At 37.2% G+C, this 18,763-nt stretch overlaps 1 protein-coding gene across 4 annotated transcripts in view; it reads right to left on the reverse strand.

The window, feature by feature from the left end:
• Nucleotides 1-18,763, reverse strand: part of LOC311077770 (sialic acid-binding Ig-like lectin 14) — a 54,632-nt gene that overhangs the window by 21,012 nt on the left and 14,857 nt on the right. For 2 of the 4 annotated variants that reach the window (XM_084106389.1, XM_084106388.1), the window contains 3 exons: nt 18,488-18,730; nt 18,311-18,404; nt 10,968-11,260 (listed from right to left, as the gene is read on the reverse strand). In XM_084106389.1, coding sequence (XP_083962515.1) covers nt 11,173-11,260; nt 18,311-18,404; nt 18,488-18,730 — 425 coding nt within the window. In that variant the 3' untranslated portion in view covers nt 10,968-11,172. Of the gene's footprint in view, nt 1-10,967; nt 12,585-16,246; nt 16,504-18,096; nt 18,143-18,310; nt 18,405-18,487; nt 18,731-18,763 lie in introns of those variants that run through there. The other 2 variants (XM_084106386.1, XM_084106387.1) reach the window with 2 other exon arrangements.

The following is an 18,763-nucleotide window of genomic DNA, read 5'->3' on the forward strand; positions in this document are numbered from 1 at the left end:
TTTAAAGCACAAGCAAATAATTAACTTTTGTGATTGTGAATAAGTGCAGTGTCCTGTGAGTGTAACTCTACCGCTGCATTAACATGCCGGTACAGTATTGGGACTGAGGCGCCAGAACTGCAGCTGATGTGCGCTGTAGCACGATACTGCCATATTTTAGTTTCCATGCTTATTATATTTCCACAACAATGTTAGTGAGTAAATCTACTGAAATGGCCACCATAACAGTGGAGTGTGATGTGTAAGATGAGAAAGCAGAGGTTAACGCCTGTTTCACACATACTCCGTGTGGAGTGCGTATGCGGTGCTTTCACATATGCTGCGTTTGCAGTGCGTAACTGAGCCGCGGCTGTACCACAAACACATACTCAATATTTTACTTTCAAATCCAGAAGTTATCAGCAACTTTTATTAAAAAAAAAAAGTTGTCAGCATTGCGATTCTCTCCATACACATACACTCTTTAATAGACGTATTCACGTTTTAACACAATTTAAACAACGTATTATTCAATGCATTACTTATAGATTTATATATTAAGTTGCTCAAGCAAGTGGTAAAATATTTAACCATGTACTTTTATTAAAATCGCAAACATTTTAAATTAAAACTTCAAATTGACAAAAACAGCCGACTCTCATGCCTTTTCTTTTGTATTTAAATTTTAATACAATAAATATTGTATCTCACAAAGAACTTGTTTTTCCACCTCCACGAATGAGACGAGTGTTATTTATTATGTCGCCTTGTTGAGGTAAATTGTAGTTTTCCTTGCTTTACCCCGGTCTTAAAGTAAAAAGATGACTGTGAAAAATAGTAGTATGTAATTAAATACATTTATGGTGGTATTACAACATATTATTTAATTACATGCATTTATGGTGAGATTATTATATTTTCATGTCAATCTGTGTTCATTTTGACCACGAACCCTGCGCTGTCACTTTAATTCAGCGCGTGCAGTACAGCAGAGGGTTTTCACTTTTCACTTAAAGGGAAAGTTACAGGAACACAAAGACAGAATAACAGAAGCAGATAATATTGACCATAACATGATAGAGTGTCCATTGTGAAGTGGCACAATTATGATTTTGTTCAGTATATTAGGGTAAAATGATCAATTATTATTTAAAAGGAGAAAAATGCACTTTATCCACCAATGAACATCACTTTAGGTGTTTTACTCCTCTGACTTTTTTTACACAGTGACAATTCACCAGCTTTTAACCTTTATTTAATTCCACTGTTACATCATTTGTTTTAAAGGTGCTCTAAGCGATGTCGGGAGACGTAACTTCTTGTTGACGTTAGTTTGTTTGTTGTGTCAAACAAAACAGAGGCTAGCTAGACCCTCCCTCCTCCTCATCCCGTCTCCTCCCTCCTCCCCTCCCTTCCGGCATAAAGGAAAGTCAAAGTAGTCACTACAAACAAAGTTGAGTTTTACTGATACTTCATTCAATGTGTAATTGTCAATAGCCTATAAATGTACATTCAAATTGATAACAAACAACCCAGCGGGCACCTTGATGTCAAAATTACGTCAAGAAATAGGTCAAAAATGAAAGTCAAATTGACGTCAAAGTGTTGATGTCAATTTGATGTCAAGATTTTGACCTCTGCTGATGTCATTTTGCCAAACAAAAAGGTGAAATACATGGCCGTACACTTATTACCTGCAGCTTCACTTACACTAACCAGATTTACTTTATTTAATTTCCGGTTTAAATAAATATAATATTTAAATAGTTGAAAATATATTAAACATATTTTGATGACACCATGATGGTGGTTAGCGTTTGCTTTAGTTGTGCTCTTGACCCTTGACTCTTTAATATTAATTTTTTTCTGGCTGCTATAATTGTGTGTTTATAAAGCACAACTGTTGTAGCTAAAAAAGCCATGAGATCAGGAGATGTTGGTGGTTTATTGAAGATGATGACAATATCATCATGTAATTGCCTGAATCTCTGATCTTGTTCAGTGTCTAATGTTTGATTATATAGGACTTTTGATTTTAATGTTGTATTATAATAGAAGCCATTTAATTTAACAGCATGAGAATAATGTTTTTTTAAACTAATACAGGATTTTAAAAATATTTAATGCATTAAACTTAACATTATTACTTAGCTATCAAGAATCAGTGTATGACTCTCAACAATGGTAACAATCAATGAAATGCTTCATGCTGCAGTGCATGCTGGGTACCACCAATCAAAACTCACCCATATCTCCCAGCATGCATTGCGGCTTTAATAAATTATGCAGCTGGAGTTGATCTGATTATCTGGATATTTTGTTTGATTGTCACCATTGTTGAGATTCATACGCTGTTTCTTGATGTCTGTGTGCGTCTAAGTAATGCCATAGATGACAGGGTTTTGTGCACTAAATAGTTATTAAAAACCAAGTACATTATTTGATAAACAACACTGCTAGATATGCTGTAGAATCAAATTACTTCTATCATGAATAAAACTGCTTTTAAACCACAAGTCCCATATAATCAAAACATTAGACACTGAACATGATCAGGGATTCAGGCAATTACATGATGATTTCATCAATAAACAGCCAACATCACCTGATCTCATGGCTTTTTTAGCTACAACAGTTGTGCTTTATAAACACACAGTTATAGCAGCCAGAGAAAATTTTATATTAAAGAGAAAAGGGTCAAGAGCACAACTAAAGCAAACGCTAACCACCATCATGGTGACTTTAAAATACAAAATATGATTTCATTAAACCGGAAATTAAATAAAGTAAATCTGGTTAGTTTTAAGTGAAGCTGGTAATAAGTGTACGGCCATGCGTTTCACCTTTTTGTTTGGCAAAATGACATCAGCAGAGGTCAAAATCTTGACACTTTGACGTCAATTTGACTTTCATTTTTGACCAATTTCTTGACGTAATTTTGACATCAATTTGATGTCATATTGATGTTAAATTGACATCAAATGCCCACTGGGAGTGGGTGAAAACAATCATTCACACAAATTGTCCCCTACTGTGAATTTGCTTGATCATTTACAATAGAGATTGATCGCTAGCTGCTAGAAACATATATGTTGTATTCACCAAAGTTAACGCTGACTGCATAGTTCTAGCTAATTACATCCTTGTGTTGGTTTGTCGAACATGAACGTCAATTTAGAAAAACAAATGGATTTACCAGTTCAGCAAAAACAGAGCAACTGAATGTGGATTGGAAGCCCTTCTGCCGGTGGAGTTCTCGCCACCTTTCGAAGGCTTTTCCGATGTAAATTCAGTATTTCACGCGTTCCTTATCCTTGTCCCTCTTCTTTGCAATTTGTTCATCGGAACGTCGTCTCTTTGGTCGTGTGTCGGCCTTAATTCAAACTTCCCTCTTCATGCTTCTCTCTCCTCCACATCCCCTTCATGTGTACGTGCACTAACCCACCCTCAAATACTTCTTGCCAGTGATTGGCTGGAACACTGTTTGTTGTGTTTCGTGGTGCGGGTGAGCCCAGTTTGTTTTTGTTGCCGTTTGTGGAGCCTGTGGTTTCTACAGAGACCGCGTGTGTTCAGGGGACAGGCAGCTAGCGGATAGTGAGGACATGTTTGCTGTATGTGACAAAAAAAACTTTGGCCTAAAAAACACGTGACATCGCTTAGAGCACCTTTAACTATACAGAAATAAATCTATTTTAGTGACTCATCACTGATGATCAACTCCCTGAAATGACTTTTTGCAGGTTGGGACGTCTGCCAACCGGTCCGTGGACCCATTAGTATTTTTTACTAATAATAATGTTTTTTAAAAAGTTTTTTTTTTTTTTTTTTTAAGTGCTATGACATGTCATGTTATTTAATCCAAAACATAAACAATAAATAGATCAAAATGTGTTTCTTTGAGCGCCTTGCGATTGCTTAGCGTCTCATTGGTTCTGAACATAACTGTTATCTGACCGGACTGCAGAGCGCGGTGCACGTGAAGTGGCAGAGACCTATGTGGAGAGATGACCGGGACCCAGCAAACTTCCATCATGGCCCATTTAATCACGGACTGTTCCAGCAAAAGAAAGGGCGATGACCTCGAAAATAGCGGAAAAAAGAAAAGCAAGTCAAGCTTCAATCGTAAATACTATGTATCCTATATTAAGTATGGATTTACAGCAACAGGCGATTCCGTGGTGCCAAATCCATTGTGTGTTGTTTGTGGAGAAAAACTCTGCAATGAAGCAATGAAGCCGTCAAAACTTCAGAGGCACTTAACCACCAAACACCCAACTCTCAAGGACAAAACAGAGGAGTTTTTCGAAAGAAAGAAGCGTGAGTTGGATGCTCAGCGGCAAGTTTTAATATTGTCAACTTCAGTAAACGTAGCTGCAACAAAGGCTCATATCTTGTTGCTCACCGAATAGCTAAAGCTAATAAAAACTTTACAATCGGAGAAGAACTAATTTTGCCGGCTGCAAAAGATATTTGTCAGGAACTTTTGGGGGGAAAAGCAGCTAGCAAGCTGGGACATGTTCCACTATCTGACAATACTGTTGCCTGGAGAATTGATGATATGGCTGAGGATATTGAGGGGCAGCTGTTGGGCAGATTAAAAGCACCGCCGTGGTGCGCAATTCAAGTGGACGAATCGACTGACGTGGAAAATAAGGCGATCATGTTAGTTTATGTGCATCAAGATGAGGTGCAGGAAGAGTTGCTCTGTTGTCTTTCACTTCCAAGCACAACCACCGGCTCCAAAATATTCCAAGTATTGAACGAATACGTTACAGGCAGACTGGAATGGAAGTTTTATGTGTGGGTGTCTGCACTGACGTATCAGCACTGACGGTGTTTTTGATATGTTCAGAAACTTATCCAGTTTTTCCGAGGATGCTGAAGGACTTGGCAAGTTGATACATAGCGACCTGACATCACTGTCTGATGAGTTTGAACGTTATGTCCCATCTGAAAAAGACCCAAGGAATGGCAAAGTATGGATGCGCAATCCATTCCAAGGTAAATATATGCACATTACATATTCATAGATAATGCCCCTCCCCAAAATATATAATTATAGAAAATAAATAATATGTTTTTTTCTTTATAAAATATATCATTTTCAATTTGGCAAAATAGTCATTTCAGTAAATGCAGTATTTTCAAACATCAATACTTATATTTAATTTTGTCATGCACCAAAACACCAAAGCAAATTCTGATTCTAATTCTGAAGATGATGACGTCAGAACCAGCTCTCATCAAGACAAGAAGACCAGCTGCTGGAGCTCAGACATGACGGAGGCCTGAAAACTGGCATTTATTTGTGAAACAGTCCTTTTTATATTTTGTTTTATCATATCCTGGAATCTGTGTCTTTTACAAGCTTCTACTGGAGTCTTTCCTGTAAACATCACTGATCTGAGAGAAGTACAAAAAGAGAAGAGAAACTAAAGCGATACACACTCGTATGCCTGTAAGGTAACAGACGGAGGAAGTTGTGATTCGTGTCCAAACACACCAAGCAAAAATCAGCTTTCCAAAAGGCATAAACATGTGGTGGCCTCCTCTGCCAAAGAAAGTGAACTCTCTTTAAGTGAAGTGCAGGAGAATATCATCCGAATTCTCTCTGAGAAGATTAACGAGAGATCCGACCAGATTGAAAGGATGGTGAAGGAGAATTCTTCCAACATTGAAGCTTTGGTCAAATCTCTTATACGTCAGTTCTTGATGATGTAATGAAGCTGCAGAAAGAAAACAAAATCCTAAAAAATGCAAATGCTCTCCTAGGAAAAAAAAAAAAAGTCAAGGAAATTAATATGAAAATTCATGACCAGGAACGTTACAGCCGCAGATGGTGTCTGCGTTTATACGGACTGTCCGAGCAATCCAATGAAAACGTGAAAACGAGAGTTATGCAAAGAAGTGTCCGCTGACACAGTGGACAGGCGTATGGTAGCGGATGCTCTGGATGTGGCACATCTTCTTGGCAGACCTAAAACCTCGGATGATGGCAGAAGAGTTCAACCAAGATTCATTTCTCGCACAGCCAGAGATTTAATCTGCAAAATTAAAAAAAAACGAGTATCTGACCACCAAGAGGCTGCGGTTTAAAGAGGACTTTATGCTTTTGACATTGAAGCACGGAATCGTCTTTGGCCGGCTGTGGAGAGGGAGAGGAAGAGTAAAGAGATGGTAAAGAGATTCATCCTGAGAGGGCAACAGAACTTCATAGACTTGTGGTCGTTTGGTTTATTTAACCCTTTAACTGTCATTCACCCTTTAACATTTTCAGACCTTTTTTTCTCATAAAATTTAATTGGTGTTATCTTTTGAACTCTTGGCATGAAAACACCTGAGGTTTCTACCAATCTTTTATGATTTTTCATGTTTATTTCTATTTCAAAATAAAGGCCTAAACGCACCTAATGAATATGAAATATTCTTGTTGCAAATTGATAAATTACTGCTCCTCTGTAATTTATTTAAAAAAACAGCCACCAAATATGAAAACTAGAGATTGTAAGCTTTCAAATGATATATAGTTTGTCAATATTACTTTAGGTTTTTACTAAGATATTATTGTTCTAAATATATATGGGCAGTGACACATGTTTGCAACTGTTATAATTTTTGAAGATTGTTTGTGGGAATCCCATCATGTTGAAGTTTAAAGTTTAGGCTATTTACCTACTCTTGTGGTTTATTTTTTACTAATTGGCTACTTTTGACACTCTTTCTTTGTTTTCTTTCAATGCCAGAGGTATTCGTGATATCCTAAAGAGAAAAGCTTTATTTTTGTATTGCAAAGGGAAATGTGTAGATTTATGTTTAATTCAGGAAACGCATGATGTTCTTCAGACGCCATGTTCTGGACAAATCAGTAAAAGAGATTTGGTTGTCATTCGGCAGTAATCGATCAGCGGGGGTCGCTATTTTACAAGATAAATTTACAGGGCGGATACTGAATTATGAAAAAGATGATTGTGGTAGATGGATATTACTTGTGATAGATAAGGATAACAAACAATTTATATTAGTTAATTGTTATGCCACCAATAACAACATTAACAACGAAATACTCTTTTTGCAGATTGAATCTAGAATTCAGCATTTTATTTTCTTATATCCTTTAGCTAAAGTTATTTGGGGAGGAGATTTCAATACTGTGTTTGATGCAACCATTGATAGATGGCCTCCTAAAAGTAGGCCTGGCCCTTCGAGTGAACTAGTTCATGTATGTTTAAGATTGGGCCTTACTGATGTGTGGAGAGAATCCAGACAGGGAGGAATATACATGGAGTAATAACCTATCTCTTCATTCTCGCATTGACTATTGGTTAGTGTCTAATGATTTAACTAATAATGTGGCCTCTGTACTGATAGAACCTTGCATAATGACAGATCATAAAGGAATATTCATAAGAATAAATATGGTGCAAGATAAATCAGTCAAAAAAACTAATAGTTACTGGAAATTAAACAATAAATTGCTTGAAAATGAATGCATAAAGGAAAAAATCAAATCATTATTGAAAAATATAGGACAATTGCAGCAACAGAAAAGACGTATGGAAAGTACTGGGAATTAATGGAGTTTGATATCAGAACGGTATCCTTTAACCAAGGAAAATTGGAAGCAAAAAGTAAAAAAAGGAAAGAAAATTCAATTACATTTGAATAAAAAGAGGAAAGAAGCCTTGACTGATTTTGAATTAAATTTTTTTTATTTATTACATTCTGAACTTGCTAATATCTATGAGGATAAAGCAAAAGGAGCATTTATTCGATCTAGACTTAAATGGCTAGAAAAAGGGGAAAAAAAATACCCTTTCAAAGATAATTCTTTAGATATTTCAAAATATGTGGCTCAGTTCTTTAGTAATTTGTATTCTTCCACAATGGCTACTTCCAACATTGATATTTTTTTAATAGCTTTATGAGTGATACCAAAAAATAGGTCAGAACTTCCAAAATGTGTGTGATAAAGAAACAGATATTGAGGAGCTGAGAGAGTGCATTAAACTTGCTAAAAAATAACAAATCTCCAGGCAATGACGGGCTAACAGGAGAGTTTTACAAGACATTTTCTAAACAACTTTCCCCCTTTTTATTATTAGTATTTCTAGAAGCTATAGAAAAAGGTGAATTGCCTGCTTCATTAAAACAAGGGGTTATAACACTGATTCCCAAACCTAACAAGGACAAGTTACTCAGTGAAAACTGGAGGTCTATTAGTTTGCTCAATAATGACAGTAAGTTGTTTGCAATGATTTTTGCTAGAAGAATGAAACGAGGTTTAGATAAAATAATTGATATGGAGCAGTCTGGTTTAATGCAAGGTCGTCATATTAGGAATAATATTAGACTAGTTTTAGATTATAATCAATTAACTGATGATGATAGTTTTATTTTATTTATAGAGTTTTATAAAGCATTTGATACAGTGAATCATGATTTTATTTTCAAAGTTATTAAATTGTTAGGCTTTGGAGATGTATTTTTGAAAGCAGTTAAAAGATTGTACAATGGATGTAATAGTTCCGTCAAACTTGCTTATGGTCCTTCACAAAGGTGTGATCTTCATCGTGGCATTAGGCAAGGATGCCCCCTCTCTCCTTCTTTATTTCTGTTAGTCACCCAGGTTTTGGCAATGCATGTAAAAAGAAATCAGTATAGTGGTATCACAGCTTTAGGTTTAGAAATTAAACTTAGCCAGTTTGCTGACGACACTGCAATTTTTTTGAAAAACAAATTTGAGGAACCAAAAATAATTAGATGTATTGAGGCGTTCACTGCTGTATCAGGCCTTACAATGAACTGTGATAAATCTGTATTGTTTCCCCTTAAAGATTGCTCCTCTACAGAAATAGAGAACATCCCAGTTAAACACCAGTTAACATATCTAGGTGTAGTAATTTGTAAAAATGAAAAACAGAGGAGTCAGTTCAATTTTGAACCAATTATTGAGAGAACAAAAAATAAATGTAATTAGTGGTTAATGAGAGATATATCAATAATTGGGAGGGTATTATTGTCAAAGGCGGAAGGTATTTCTAGATCAGTATATACATCTTTATCATTAGTGTGCCTCCTAAGGTGATTAAGGAATTAGATAAGACACTTTATAACTTCATATGGAGAAAAAAGCCGCATTATTTATAAAAGGAGGTAATATGTAACACCAAACAGCAAGGGGGACTCGAGGTCTTAGATTATAGCACACTTAATGACACTTTCAGATGAAATGGTTGATATAATTTTTGAAGAATAGAGAAAGTCTTTGGAACGTATTTCCTAATTACATATTTTAATACTCTTGGAGGCATAGATTTTTTTTATGTTGAAATGTAATTTTTCTGCTGACAAAATTCCTGTAAAATTGGCCAGTTTTCACAGACAAACAAGCCCTGCTAGCCAATGTTGTTTTCGTCAACGATGACAATAATGAAATGATTTCGTTGACGCACCTTTTTTTTATGACGATAACGCGACGATAACTAGCTAAAAATGTCTCTAAGGTGACTAAAACATGACGAGACGTTTTCGAGTTTTCGTTGACGAGACGAGACGGAACGAAAATGATTATAACTTGAAATATGGGGATAAAAGGTTTCTGCCCAATGTGACAATGAAGTACAGCTTGGCAGCACTGCATCTCCATCAATGAGAAAGTCTAGTTTATTATGCAAAGGTTTTAAGGTTAACTGTTGTTTTATGTATTGCAACACTTGCTACAACCTGTCAAACCTGAGCCCATTTCCAATACTTTTTAACTTAAATTAATTTAAAACAGCACACGTCCAAATGATCTGACGGCGCGGGAAGGTATAGATGTATACATAGATGTCGCCTTGGCTACGGTTTCGTTCCAATGAACTGCAGTAGCGAAGGCGACATCTAGTGTATACGTCTATACCCGCCAGCGGGCGGGTATAGATATATACACTAGATGTCGCTTGGCTACGGTTTCGTTCCAATGAACTGCAGTAGCCAAGGCGACATCTATGTATATATCTATACCCCCGTGTGCTGTTTTCAAGAAATAACAACGATATAAATACTGTTCGTTTTCTCACACAAACCGCTCGTTTCGTGTCTTAGGCCATCAATGTGTACTTATGATGGGGAATTGTTTCATTTGGACGATGGGGAATTGTTTTAATTTGGACTCTGTGCTTGTGTTTTGAGACAGTGACCATCGACCTGCATTATATGACTGACAGACAAGAACGGTTTGACCTAAAAATATCAAAATTGAAACTACTGCGGAAACAAAGACACCTACATCTTGTATGCCCTTGAGGTAAGCTAAAACATATCAAAAATTAATTTCAAAGTGAACTATCCCTTTAATCTTTGCAAATAGCTTGCACGCTTCAAGATGAATGTGGCTATTTTTACACTCAGGGTACATTATGGCATGTTTTCTATGTATGACGTTCTCAATATAATTAATAATCCCACGTTTATAATAAACAACGCATTATGGTTATTGTGTTATTGTGTTACAAAAGGTGTACACACAGAACAGAGGGGCGGGGTGAGCAAAGCTCATTATCATTTAAAGACACATGGACTGAAACTGCGTGCTGAAAACAGAGCTGTTTTTGACCAGGTAAAATTAGTGTTTTCTGACAATACTAATGAGCATTTTTAAAGTATATTACAAACTTTTAATTTAGACCCTAAAGAATCATATTAGCTTGTACAAAAATGACATTATATGACCCCTTTAATAGTGAATTGTGTTTTTGATGTGCTTTTTATACTCAGAATGACAATTTGGAATGTAAAGAGCAACATATTATACAGTTATTTATTTTATTAGGAAAATACCATATACATATAATACCATATACTAATGCTAATATGATATTGTGAATATGTAATACCTCTTGTTCTTGTGGCATTGAATAATAATAAAAAAAGAACAATAATTCACAAGTCAACCACTAGAGGTCCTACCAGTTCTGTGAATCCAGTAAAGACATTACAGACTTGAATATCTTGAAGGTTAATCAGGTTTATTGAAGCACTGGTCCTAGTTGTAAAAACATACAAAGTAAAACAGGCAGAGGAAACTCTATTAAAATACATTAATACATTCAATGAAATACTTTTGCATTTGAATATTAATAAGTTGTGCAGATATCACTTGTCTGCTTTCTAATCTTACACCCCAAATACTGAATAACAACAAACTCTATACTAATATATTATAACAATTACACACAACAAATTAAACAAGTAAGGAACAGACTTTACATCAGTCCAGCACACAATAGCCGCGTTTCCACTGTCGGGCCAGGGCCGGGCCGTGCTAGTGCGTGCCAGGGCCAGTCGCGTTTCCACTGTCACTTCCGGGGCTTGATCGGGGCTTACTCGGGGCCAACGGCCAGGATTTCTGGCCCGTCGAATACCTTGGGCCAAAGCGGGCCAGCTCGGGCTAGAGGAGTGGTTACCAACAGAGGAGGAGTTTACCGTTGGGAGACGGCAGCGCTGGATGATTCTGTCAGCATTAAAGACTTAAAAATAAAATAATTTAAATCGCGTTCATGTTTGAATGCCTTCTGTTTGTGATGCAAAAGACTATGCGCGCTAACCGTTACCATAGTAAACATAGTAAACGCTTGAAGATACGCATAGTAAAAAAAAAACAGCGAACGCTTGAAGAAATCAGACCAATCTTAAAGGCTATCACAGTCATGTTTTTATTTTATCTGTCATAGTGTCTCGTCTCTTTGAACCAGACTATCATAAAATAAAGTAACTTTTTTTTCGGGAGCTTCCTCTGTTTCTCTGACTGAAAATATCTGTATGGGAGTCGAGAGAGTGCTAAAGCTCCTCAGGTCGTATGGCATATATTTGTAGAAATGTAGAATTTTTTCTAAATGTGATGTAAATATGATAAAGAAACAGACGCGACTGAAAAAGTAAGTGTGTCCTCTTTCTTTTGTGAAATAGACCTAACAGTAATTTATTTCTGAGTGACTAATGTGCAATTTTGACATAAATTAATTCATTATGATCAATGTATCACTTTTTATTGTAAACCTGAGGTAAAACATCGCTTGGGTTTTAAATATTCAAGTAAACAAAAATAAAATGCTAGCAAACGGCCGCTTTTATCGTGTTTGTTTTCAACGCTGTTTCCAGTGATTTCTGATTAGTTTTTTGATAAAACTTCCATTTGTTGGTGAAATGATGGGTTAGTGTGACGTTGTTCCAGAGAGGCGTGTTACGGGCGTGTTTTAGTGAAGCGCTGTGGAGCTTCTGGCCCGACAGTGGAAACGCAGGCCCGGTGCTATTGGCCCGAGGCTATTAGCCCGGCACGGCCCGTTTAAAGCCCTGGCTCGCACTGGCCCGACAGTGGAAACGCGGCTAATTACTGTCATTATCTCACAAAGAGTCAAAGAGAACAAATGAGTCTTAATGTGGGTGATGAACATGTTTATATTGGTTGTGGTCTGAACAGAAGGGTAAATTATTAAACTATACAATCATCCAACAATTGTTCATTAAACGACTGAACACAGGCTTTGTGTTCGCTGGTCTCTATCACTCATTTGACGCTGCTGTAGATCACTGATGCATCTTCCACAATCTGAACAGTTGATCGCCTAAACAATCAAAACAAACAGGAGCACAACAATATTATAGCCCAGATTATATGATCTGTGGTTGTTAAAATAGTACTGGTTAAGCTGGTGCTGGTTAAGCTGGCACTGGTTAAATTTATGCTGGTTAAGTTAAACTGGTACTGGTTAAGTTGGTACTGGTTAAACTGGTACTGGTTAAGCTGGCACTGGTTAAGCTGGTGCTAGTTAAGCTGGTATTGATTAAATTGGTACTGGTTAAGCTGGTGCTGGTTAAGTTGGTGCTGGTTAAGCTGGCACTGGTTAAGCTGGTGCTGGTTAAGCTGTTACTGGTCAAGTTGGTGCTGGTTAAGTTGGTACTGGTTAAGCTGGAACTGGTTAAGCTGGTGCTGGTTAAATTGGTGCTAGTTAAGCTGGTCCTGGTTAAGTTGGTACTGGTTAAGTTGGTACTGGTTAAGCTGGCACTAGTTAAGTTGGTACTGGTTAAGATAGTACTGGTTAAGTTGGTACTGGTTAAGCTGTTGCTGGTTAAGCTGGTACTGGCTAAGTTGGTGCTGGTTAAGATGCTGGTTAAGTTGGTACTGGTTAATCTGCTGGTTATTTTGGTACTGGTTAAGTTGGTACTGGTTAAGCTGTTACTGGTTAACCCCCTGGGGTCGGCGGTATCGCCGGCGATACCAGCTCGCTTTTTTTCTTATCAGTTCAAAAGAGATTCATTTTGCTCTGTTGACTTTGATATTACAAACAAGTTTCATACATCAATCGATTCTGTTAAGTGTGTATTATTTTTGTGTATACTCACAATAAAAACAAAGTGTTGTGCTTTTTGCCAAATAAAGAAAAATAAACGTGATGCGAGTTCTGCCTTCTCTCTGTCAGTTAAGTCCATTCTGAAACGCGTCCGAAAATGAACTGTAACTCAGCGAATACTCAGTCAAACAGGCATACAGACACACACGCATGAAGCTTGAATTCTCTTCTTTTAAATGAAGTAATTTATATAAAAAACAAATATTCTCAGCTTGTGAAATCTGTATTAAAAGAGAGCGATTCCAGTTGAGCTCATTAGAACTCATTCAAATGTAATGTGACCACACCCCGGAGAGCGCGCGCTATTCAAATGCAAATTCTGAGAACCATTTCAGACCTGTGAAACGCCCACACATCAGCTGTAAACACAGCGCGCCGCGAGTGAGGCATAATATAGCCTACCTAATAATCCTGGAGAAAAGTTTCCTCAGAACAGTGCTGATATGAGGAGCAATAGATCCCGCTGAGGAGTGAGGAAGGCTAAGTTTTCTTTTCTCAAGTGTTAATGTGGAATAACGTTAGTGTAGGCCTATGTAAACCGCAAAAAGTTGAAAAGTATTCTCAGGTGTAAACTACTCCCCCTTTACGCCCCCCTCGCATATTGGCTTTCCAAGCAAAACCTGTCTTACACAATTTAAATCAATGTATTGTTTTATGTGAACGGTAAGGCAAGACTATTTTCACATAATTTTGTAGCCAGAACTCGAAGCGACAACATCCATTAGTCAAAAGTCTTGTGGACACATATCTAGTATGTTTTTTGTGGTCTTATTTCAGCAACTTTCATTTTAATTTTTTTCAATAACCACGCATAAACATTATTCTCTTAAAAATACAAACATGTACATACATGTTGCTCACATATTATGGTAGCCCTGTTTGTGCTATATAGAGTGAATTTACACCTTTGTCATTATCATGTTTATAAATAACTGAAAAAAGCACAAATGTCAAGGCATGTCAGAACATCCCAAGGGCCCCAAAAACACCTTAGACCCCAGAGGGTTAAGTTGGTGCTGGTTAAGTTGGTGCTGGTTAAGTTGGTACTGGTTAATTTGGTACTCATTAAGTTGGTACTGGTTAAGTTGCTGGTTAATTTGGTACTGGTTAAGTTGGTACTGGTTAAGCTGTTACTGGTTAAGTTGGTGCTGGTTAAGCTGCTGGTTAATTTGGTACTGGTTAAGTTGTTACTGGTTAAGTTGGTGCTGGTTAAGTTGGTATTGGTTAAGCTGCTGGTTAATTTGGTACTGGTTAAGTTGGTACTGGTTAAGCTGGTACTGGTAAAGTTGGTGCTAGTTAAGCTGGTCCTGGTTAAGTCGGTGCTGGTTAAGCTGGCACTAGTTAAGTTGGTACTGGTTAAGATAGTACTGGTTAAGCTGTTGCTGGTTAAGCTGTTGCTGGTTAAGCTGGTACTGGCTAAGCTGATGCTGGTTAAGCTGCTGGTTAAGTTGGTACTGGTTAAGCTGTTACTGGTTAAGTTGGTGCTGGTTAAGTTGGTACTGGTTAAGCTGCTGGTTAATTTGGTACTGGTTAAGTTGGTACTGGTTAAGCTGTTACTGGTTAAGTTGGTGCAAGTTAAGCTGGTACTGGTTAAGTTGGTACTGGTTAAGATAATGCTGATTAAGCTGGTCCTGGTTAAGTCAGTGCTGGTTAAGCTGGCACTGGTTAAGTTGGTACTGGTTAAGTTTATGCTGGTTAAGCTGCTGGTTAATTTGGTACTGGTTAAGTTGGTTCTAGTTAAGCTGGTACTGGTTAAGTTGGTACTGGTTAAGTTTCTATTAGTTAAGATAATGCTGGTTAAGTCAGTCCTGGTTAACCCTTTAGAACCTGAAGCTAAAATAGGTGTTTTTCACATATATATTTTTTTTTATTGTAAAATTCTAAAACTATGTGCTATCTTCATGTGCAAGGTGTCAACTTTTTCAGAAAAAGATAAGCTTTCAACAAATTAGTTATTGACCATTATTGTGTGTGGTGAGTTTGTAAATAGAATTTAAATAGACAAAAATAAAAAAAATAAGAGAATAAATTTACTGATTTTTATTTAGAAAAAAACAGAAAAAATCATGAACGAAAGAAACTAACACTTTAAAGTTGAAAAATTAACTATAATACATATATACAAGTCTTTTTTGTGACATTCGGTTGCACAGTCTTCATTTAGTACACTTTTTTTCATACACGCACACATACAAATGCACACATTCATAGGCACGCACACATACACATGCACACACTACATGCTTAGATACGTGAAAGAGTAACGGCCATCCGCCTCCCAAATGTCATTAAAAACATCCCAATCCCCTCTTCTGCTGTCTAACACTTCTTTCGCCATGTATTTGTTCGTTTCTTTTATTATTTTATGCAGTCCAAAACACTCTAATCTGCCGTGTGTCGTATCTCTCTGTTCAAATCCTTCCATCCCGTGCTGCTGTCATTTGCAGACATTACCATAATAAGCTGTATATTGGCGAAAAGCGCATGATGTCTACTTTCAGGAACTATTTGAATTATTTTGATAGTGCAAACGGTTGAAGAGTTACAGTGACATGAATACAGCTTGGTTGGCTGTGTCATCGACGACACATCCAGTTTTAAAGGGTTAATGTGGTACTGGTTAGGTTGGTACTGGTTAAGCTGGTACTCGTTAAGCTGCTGGTTAAGTTGGTGCTAGTTAAGCTGGTACTGGTTACGTTGGTATTGGTTAAGTTGCTATTGGTTAAGATGATGCTGGTTAAGCTTGGTACTGGTTAAGTCGGTGCTGGTTAAGTTGGTACTGGTTAAGTTGGTACTGGTTAAGTTGGTGATGGTTAAGTTAGTACTGGGTATGTTGGTACTGGTTAAGTTGGTGCTAGTAAAGTTGTTTTTCTCACCTCACTGCAGCATCAGGCTGATGAACTCTTATATCATCATTCTGACATTCATTCTCCTCTGCTCTCTCCGTCTCTGTCTTTCTGTGATGTTGGACAGTTGCGTACAGAATGTCCTCAGTATCTCTGGATTCAGGAGTTTTTCCTCTTATTTTTTTGGGTTTCACATTGGCATACAGAGCATCATTGGCTGAATCCAGTTCAGAAAGAGGCTTATCATGGACTGAAACGCTCTGTGACACGCAAGAATAGATATAATTCTGAAATACAAGAACATTTGTAATTATTATTAAGACCAGTAAATCAGTTTGATCTGTAGATTCTCAGTCTAGAGCAGTTTGCCTCAAACTTTTCAGATCAAGTATCAGGGGCCGGTTTCACAATGATAGACTTTGACTATGGCTTAGATATAGTAGATAGTCAGACTTCAGATAGACATCTAAATCAGACCGTTGCACAAAGCACTTAAGACTCTGACTACCTTGAGTAGGACTACACTGCAATGCATTCTGGGTAAAATAAGACACTTTTCAAAACAAAAAGCATGGCGGATCGAGTAAGCGCATTCAACCGCTCAGTGCAGTTTACCCCAGCGGAAAATATGTGTTAGTTGGAGGAGTATAACAGTTACAAGGACATTTTACTTGGGAAATTTAGCGGAGAATGTAGTAACAAGAAGAAATGTTTAATTTGGACAAAGATTGCTACAACAGTTAACAGCGTTAATCCGATCGTTGAGCGGAGCGTTAAAGACGTACAGAAAAGATACAAAAACATGGTACAAGATACCCTGTATACCACCCGTGACAGAAGCTTTGCTGAGACCTACTGTGTCACCAACAGCATTCAGAAAAGCTCCTGTTGCATAAAATCTCAACGCAGTGCAAACCGGCGGTGCCATTCGGCGTCTGTTCAAAATCCTGCCGCGCCACAGAGCGCCATTTACATTTTTGTCTCATATTTGTCTCAAATCGTCGACTTCACCCTGTCCTGCAATATACATTTAGTTTTACATTCATTTACAGAAATCAGCTGCGTGGATGAAAACTGCTGATGTTATCGTATTTCCAGGTGATATTCTCAATTCATTCAGTTAACGGACGCTCTGAGGTAAAGTGTTCAGACTGCAGACTTTAGTTTGCAACGATTGTATTTAATTGTACAGTACAATCATAACATAGTACAGACATTATCCTAATTCCATAATGTCCTTAAACATAACAATATTGCTGGCCATAAACTGAGAAAATGTGTGTCCGGTGTGCGATACCTCGAGTTGTCCTAAACGCGGCGCTGCGCTTCTAATCCGGTGTGCGACCCCCTTTAGACCTAAGTTAGCCTGTGAGTAAGGTGTCTAATTGCTTTGGTCTAAATTAAGTCAGTCTTTATTTTTGTGAAACAGTCTAACTTGCATTAGACTAGTCTTTGAGCAAATTTTAGACTTGTCTAACACTATAGACCGGTCTAAAATAGCTTTGTGAAACCGGCCCCAGGTTAGATCAAATTAATGTAGTGATGTAAAATGCATGTATATTTCATTGATTCACACATGGAGTGGAGAAGAATAGGGCAGAATGAGTAAATGAAGTGACATGTTCATTCATCACACTATATGTAAATGATTATGCAATTAGACCAACAAACCTATATTAAAACCATTAAACCATGGAAAAATGTGTTAAATGTTTTCTTCTGTTTTATTAATTCATTATTTTTTTCCTGGACTGTGTTGATAAAGACTTTGATAATGTTAGTTTGCCATCAGTTCGTACAGTTACAGTCTGAGACACAGATAACGGCTGATCGACTGATTTTCTGCTTCTGTAAAGTCGTGTTGTTTTTAAATGATTTACCTCTTTCACTGTGAGATCTTCAGCTTTAACACTCCTTTGTTTCTTCCTGTTATAATCACAGACATTAACAGCATATGGACGAATGTATTCAATTAAGAAAGAATATGAACGTTGTTTTTAAAGATTACTCATAATCAAACACAAATGGATAATTTCCTTCTACATTAGACCAAAAGTGAACTTATACAATAATTACTGCAGTTTTTTAACTCACATTATAAACAGGATGATGATGAAGATGATGATGAGGACTAATCCTCCAGATGCCGCTCTGATCACAATCACATTCACACCAGCAACATGATGAACTGAAAGAGGAAGATCATCATGATTAACTCTCCAAACTGATGAATGATGTGAAGATACAGGAGTGTGTTAATAAAAGCTTCACCTGTGACAGTTACAGCGTCTGATCTCTGAGATCCATGTTGATTGTGAGCCTGACAGTAGAAGCGTCCACTCTGTAGTGCACTGAAACTCTGTCCAGATCCAACAGCTGAGGGTTCATTCTCCTTAAACCAGCTGAAGTTCAGAGCAGGAGGGTTTGAGTCACTGATGCAGTTCAGAGTCACTGAATCTCCCTCCACTATTACACCAGATCCACTTATCAACACTGAGACGTTCTTTGGAGGATCTAAAAAGGACAAAAATTAAAACCTTGAATAAA

This window comes from Abramis brama (assembly GCF_963993115.1).
Source record: "Abramis brama genome assembly, chromosome: 2".
Lineage (NCBI taxonomy): Eukaryota > Metazoa > Chordata > Actinopteri > Cypriniformes > Leuciscidae > Abramis > Abramis brama.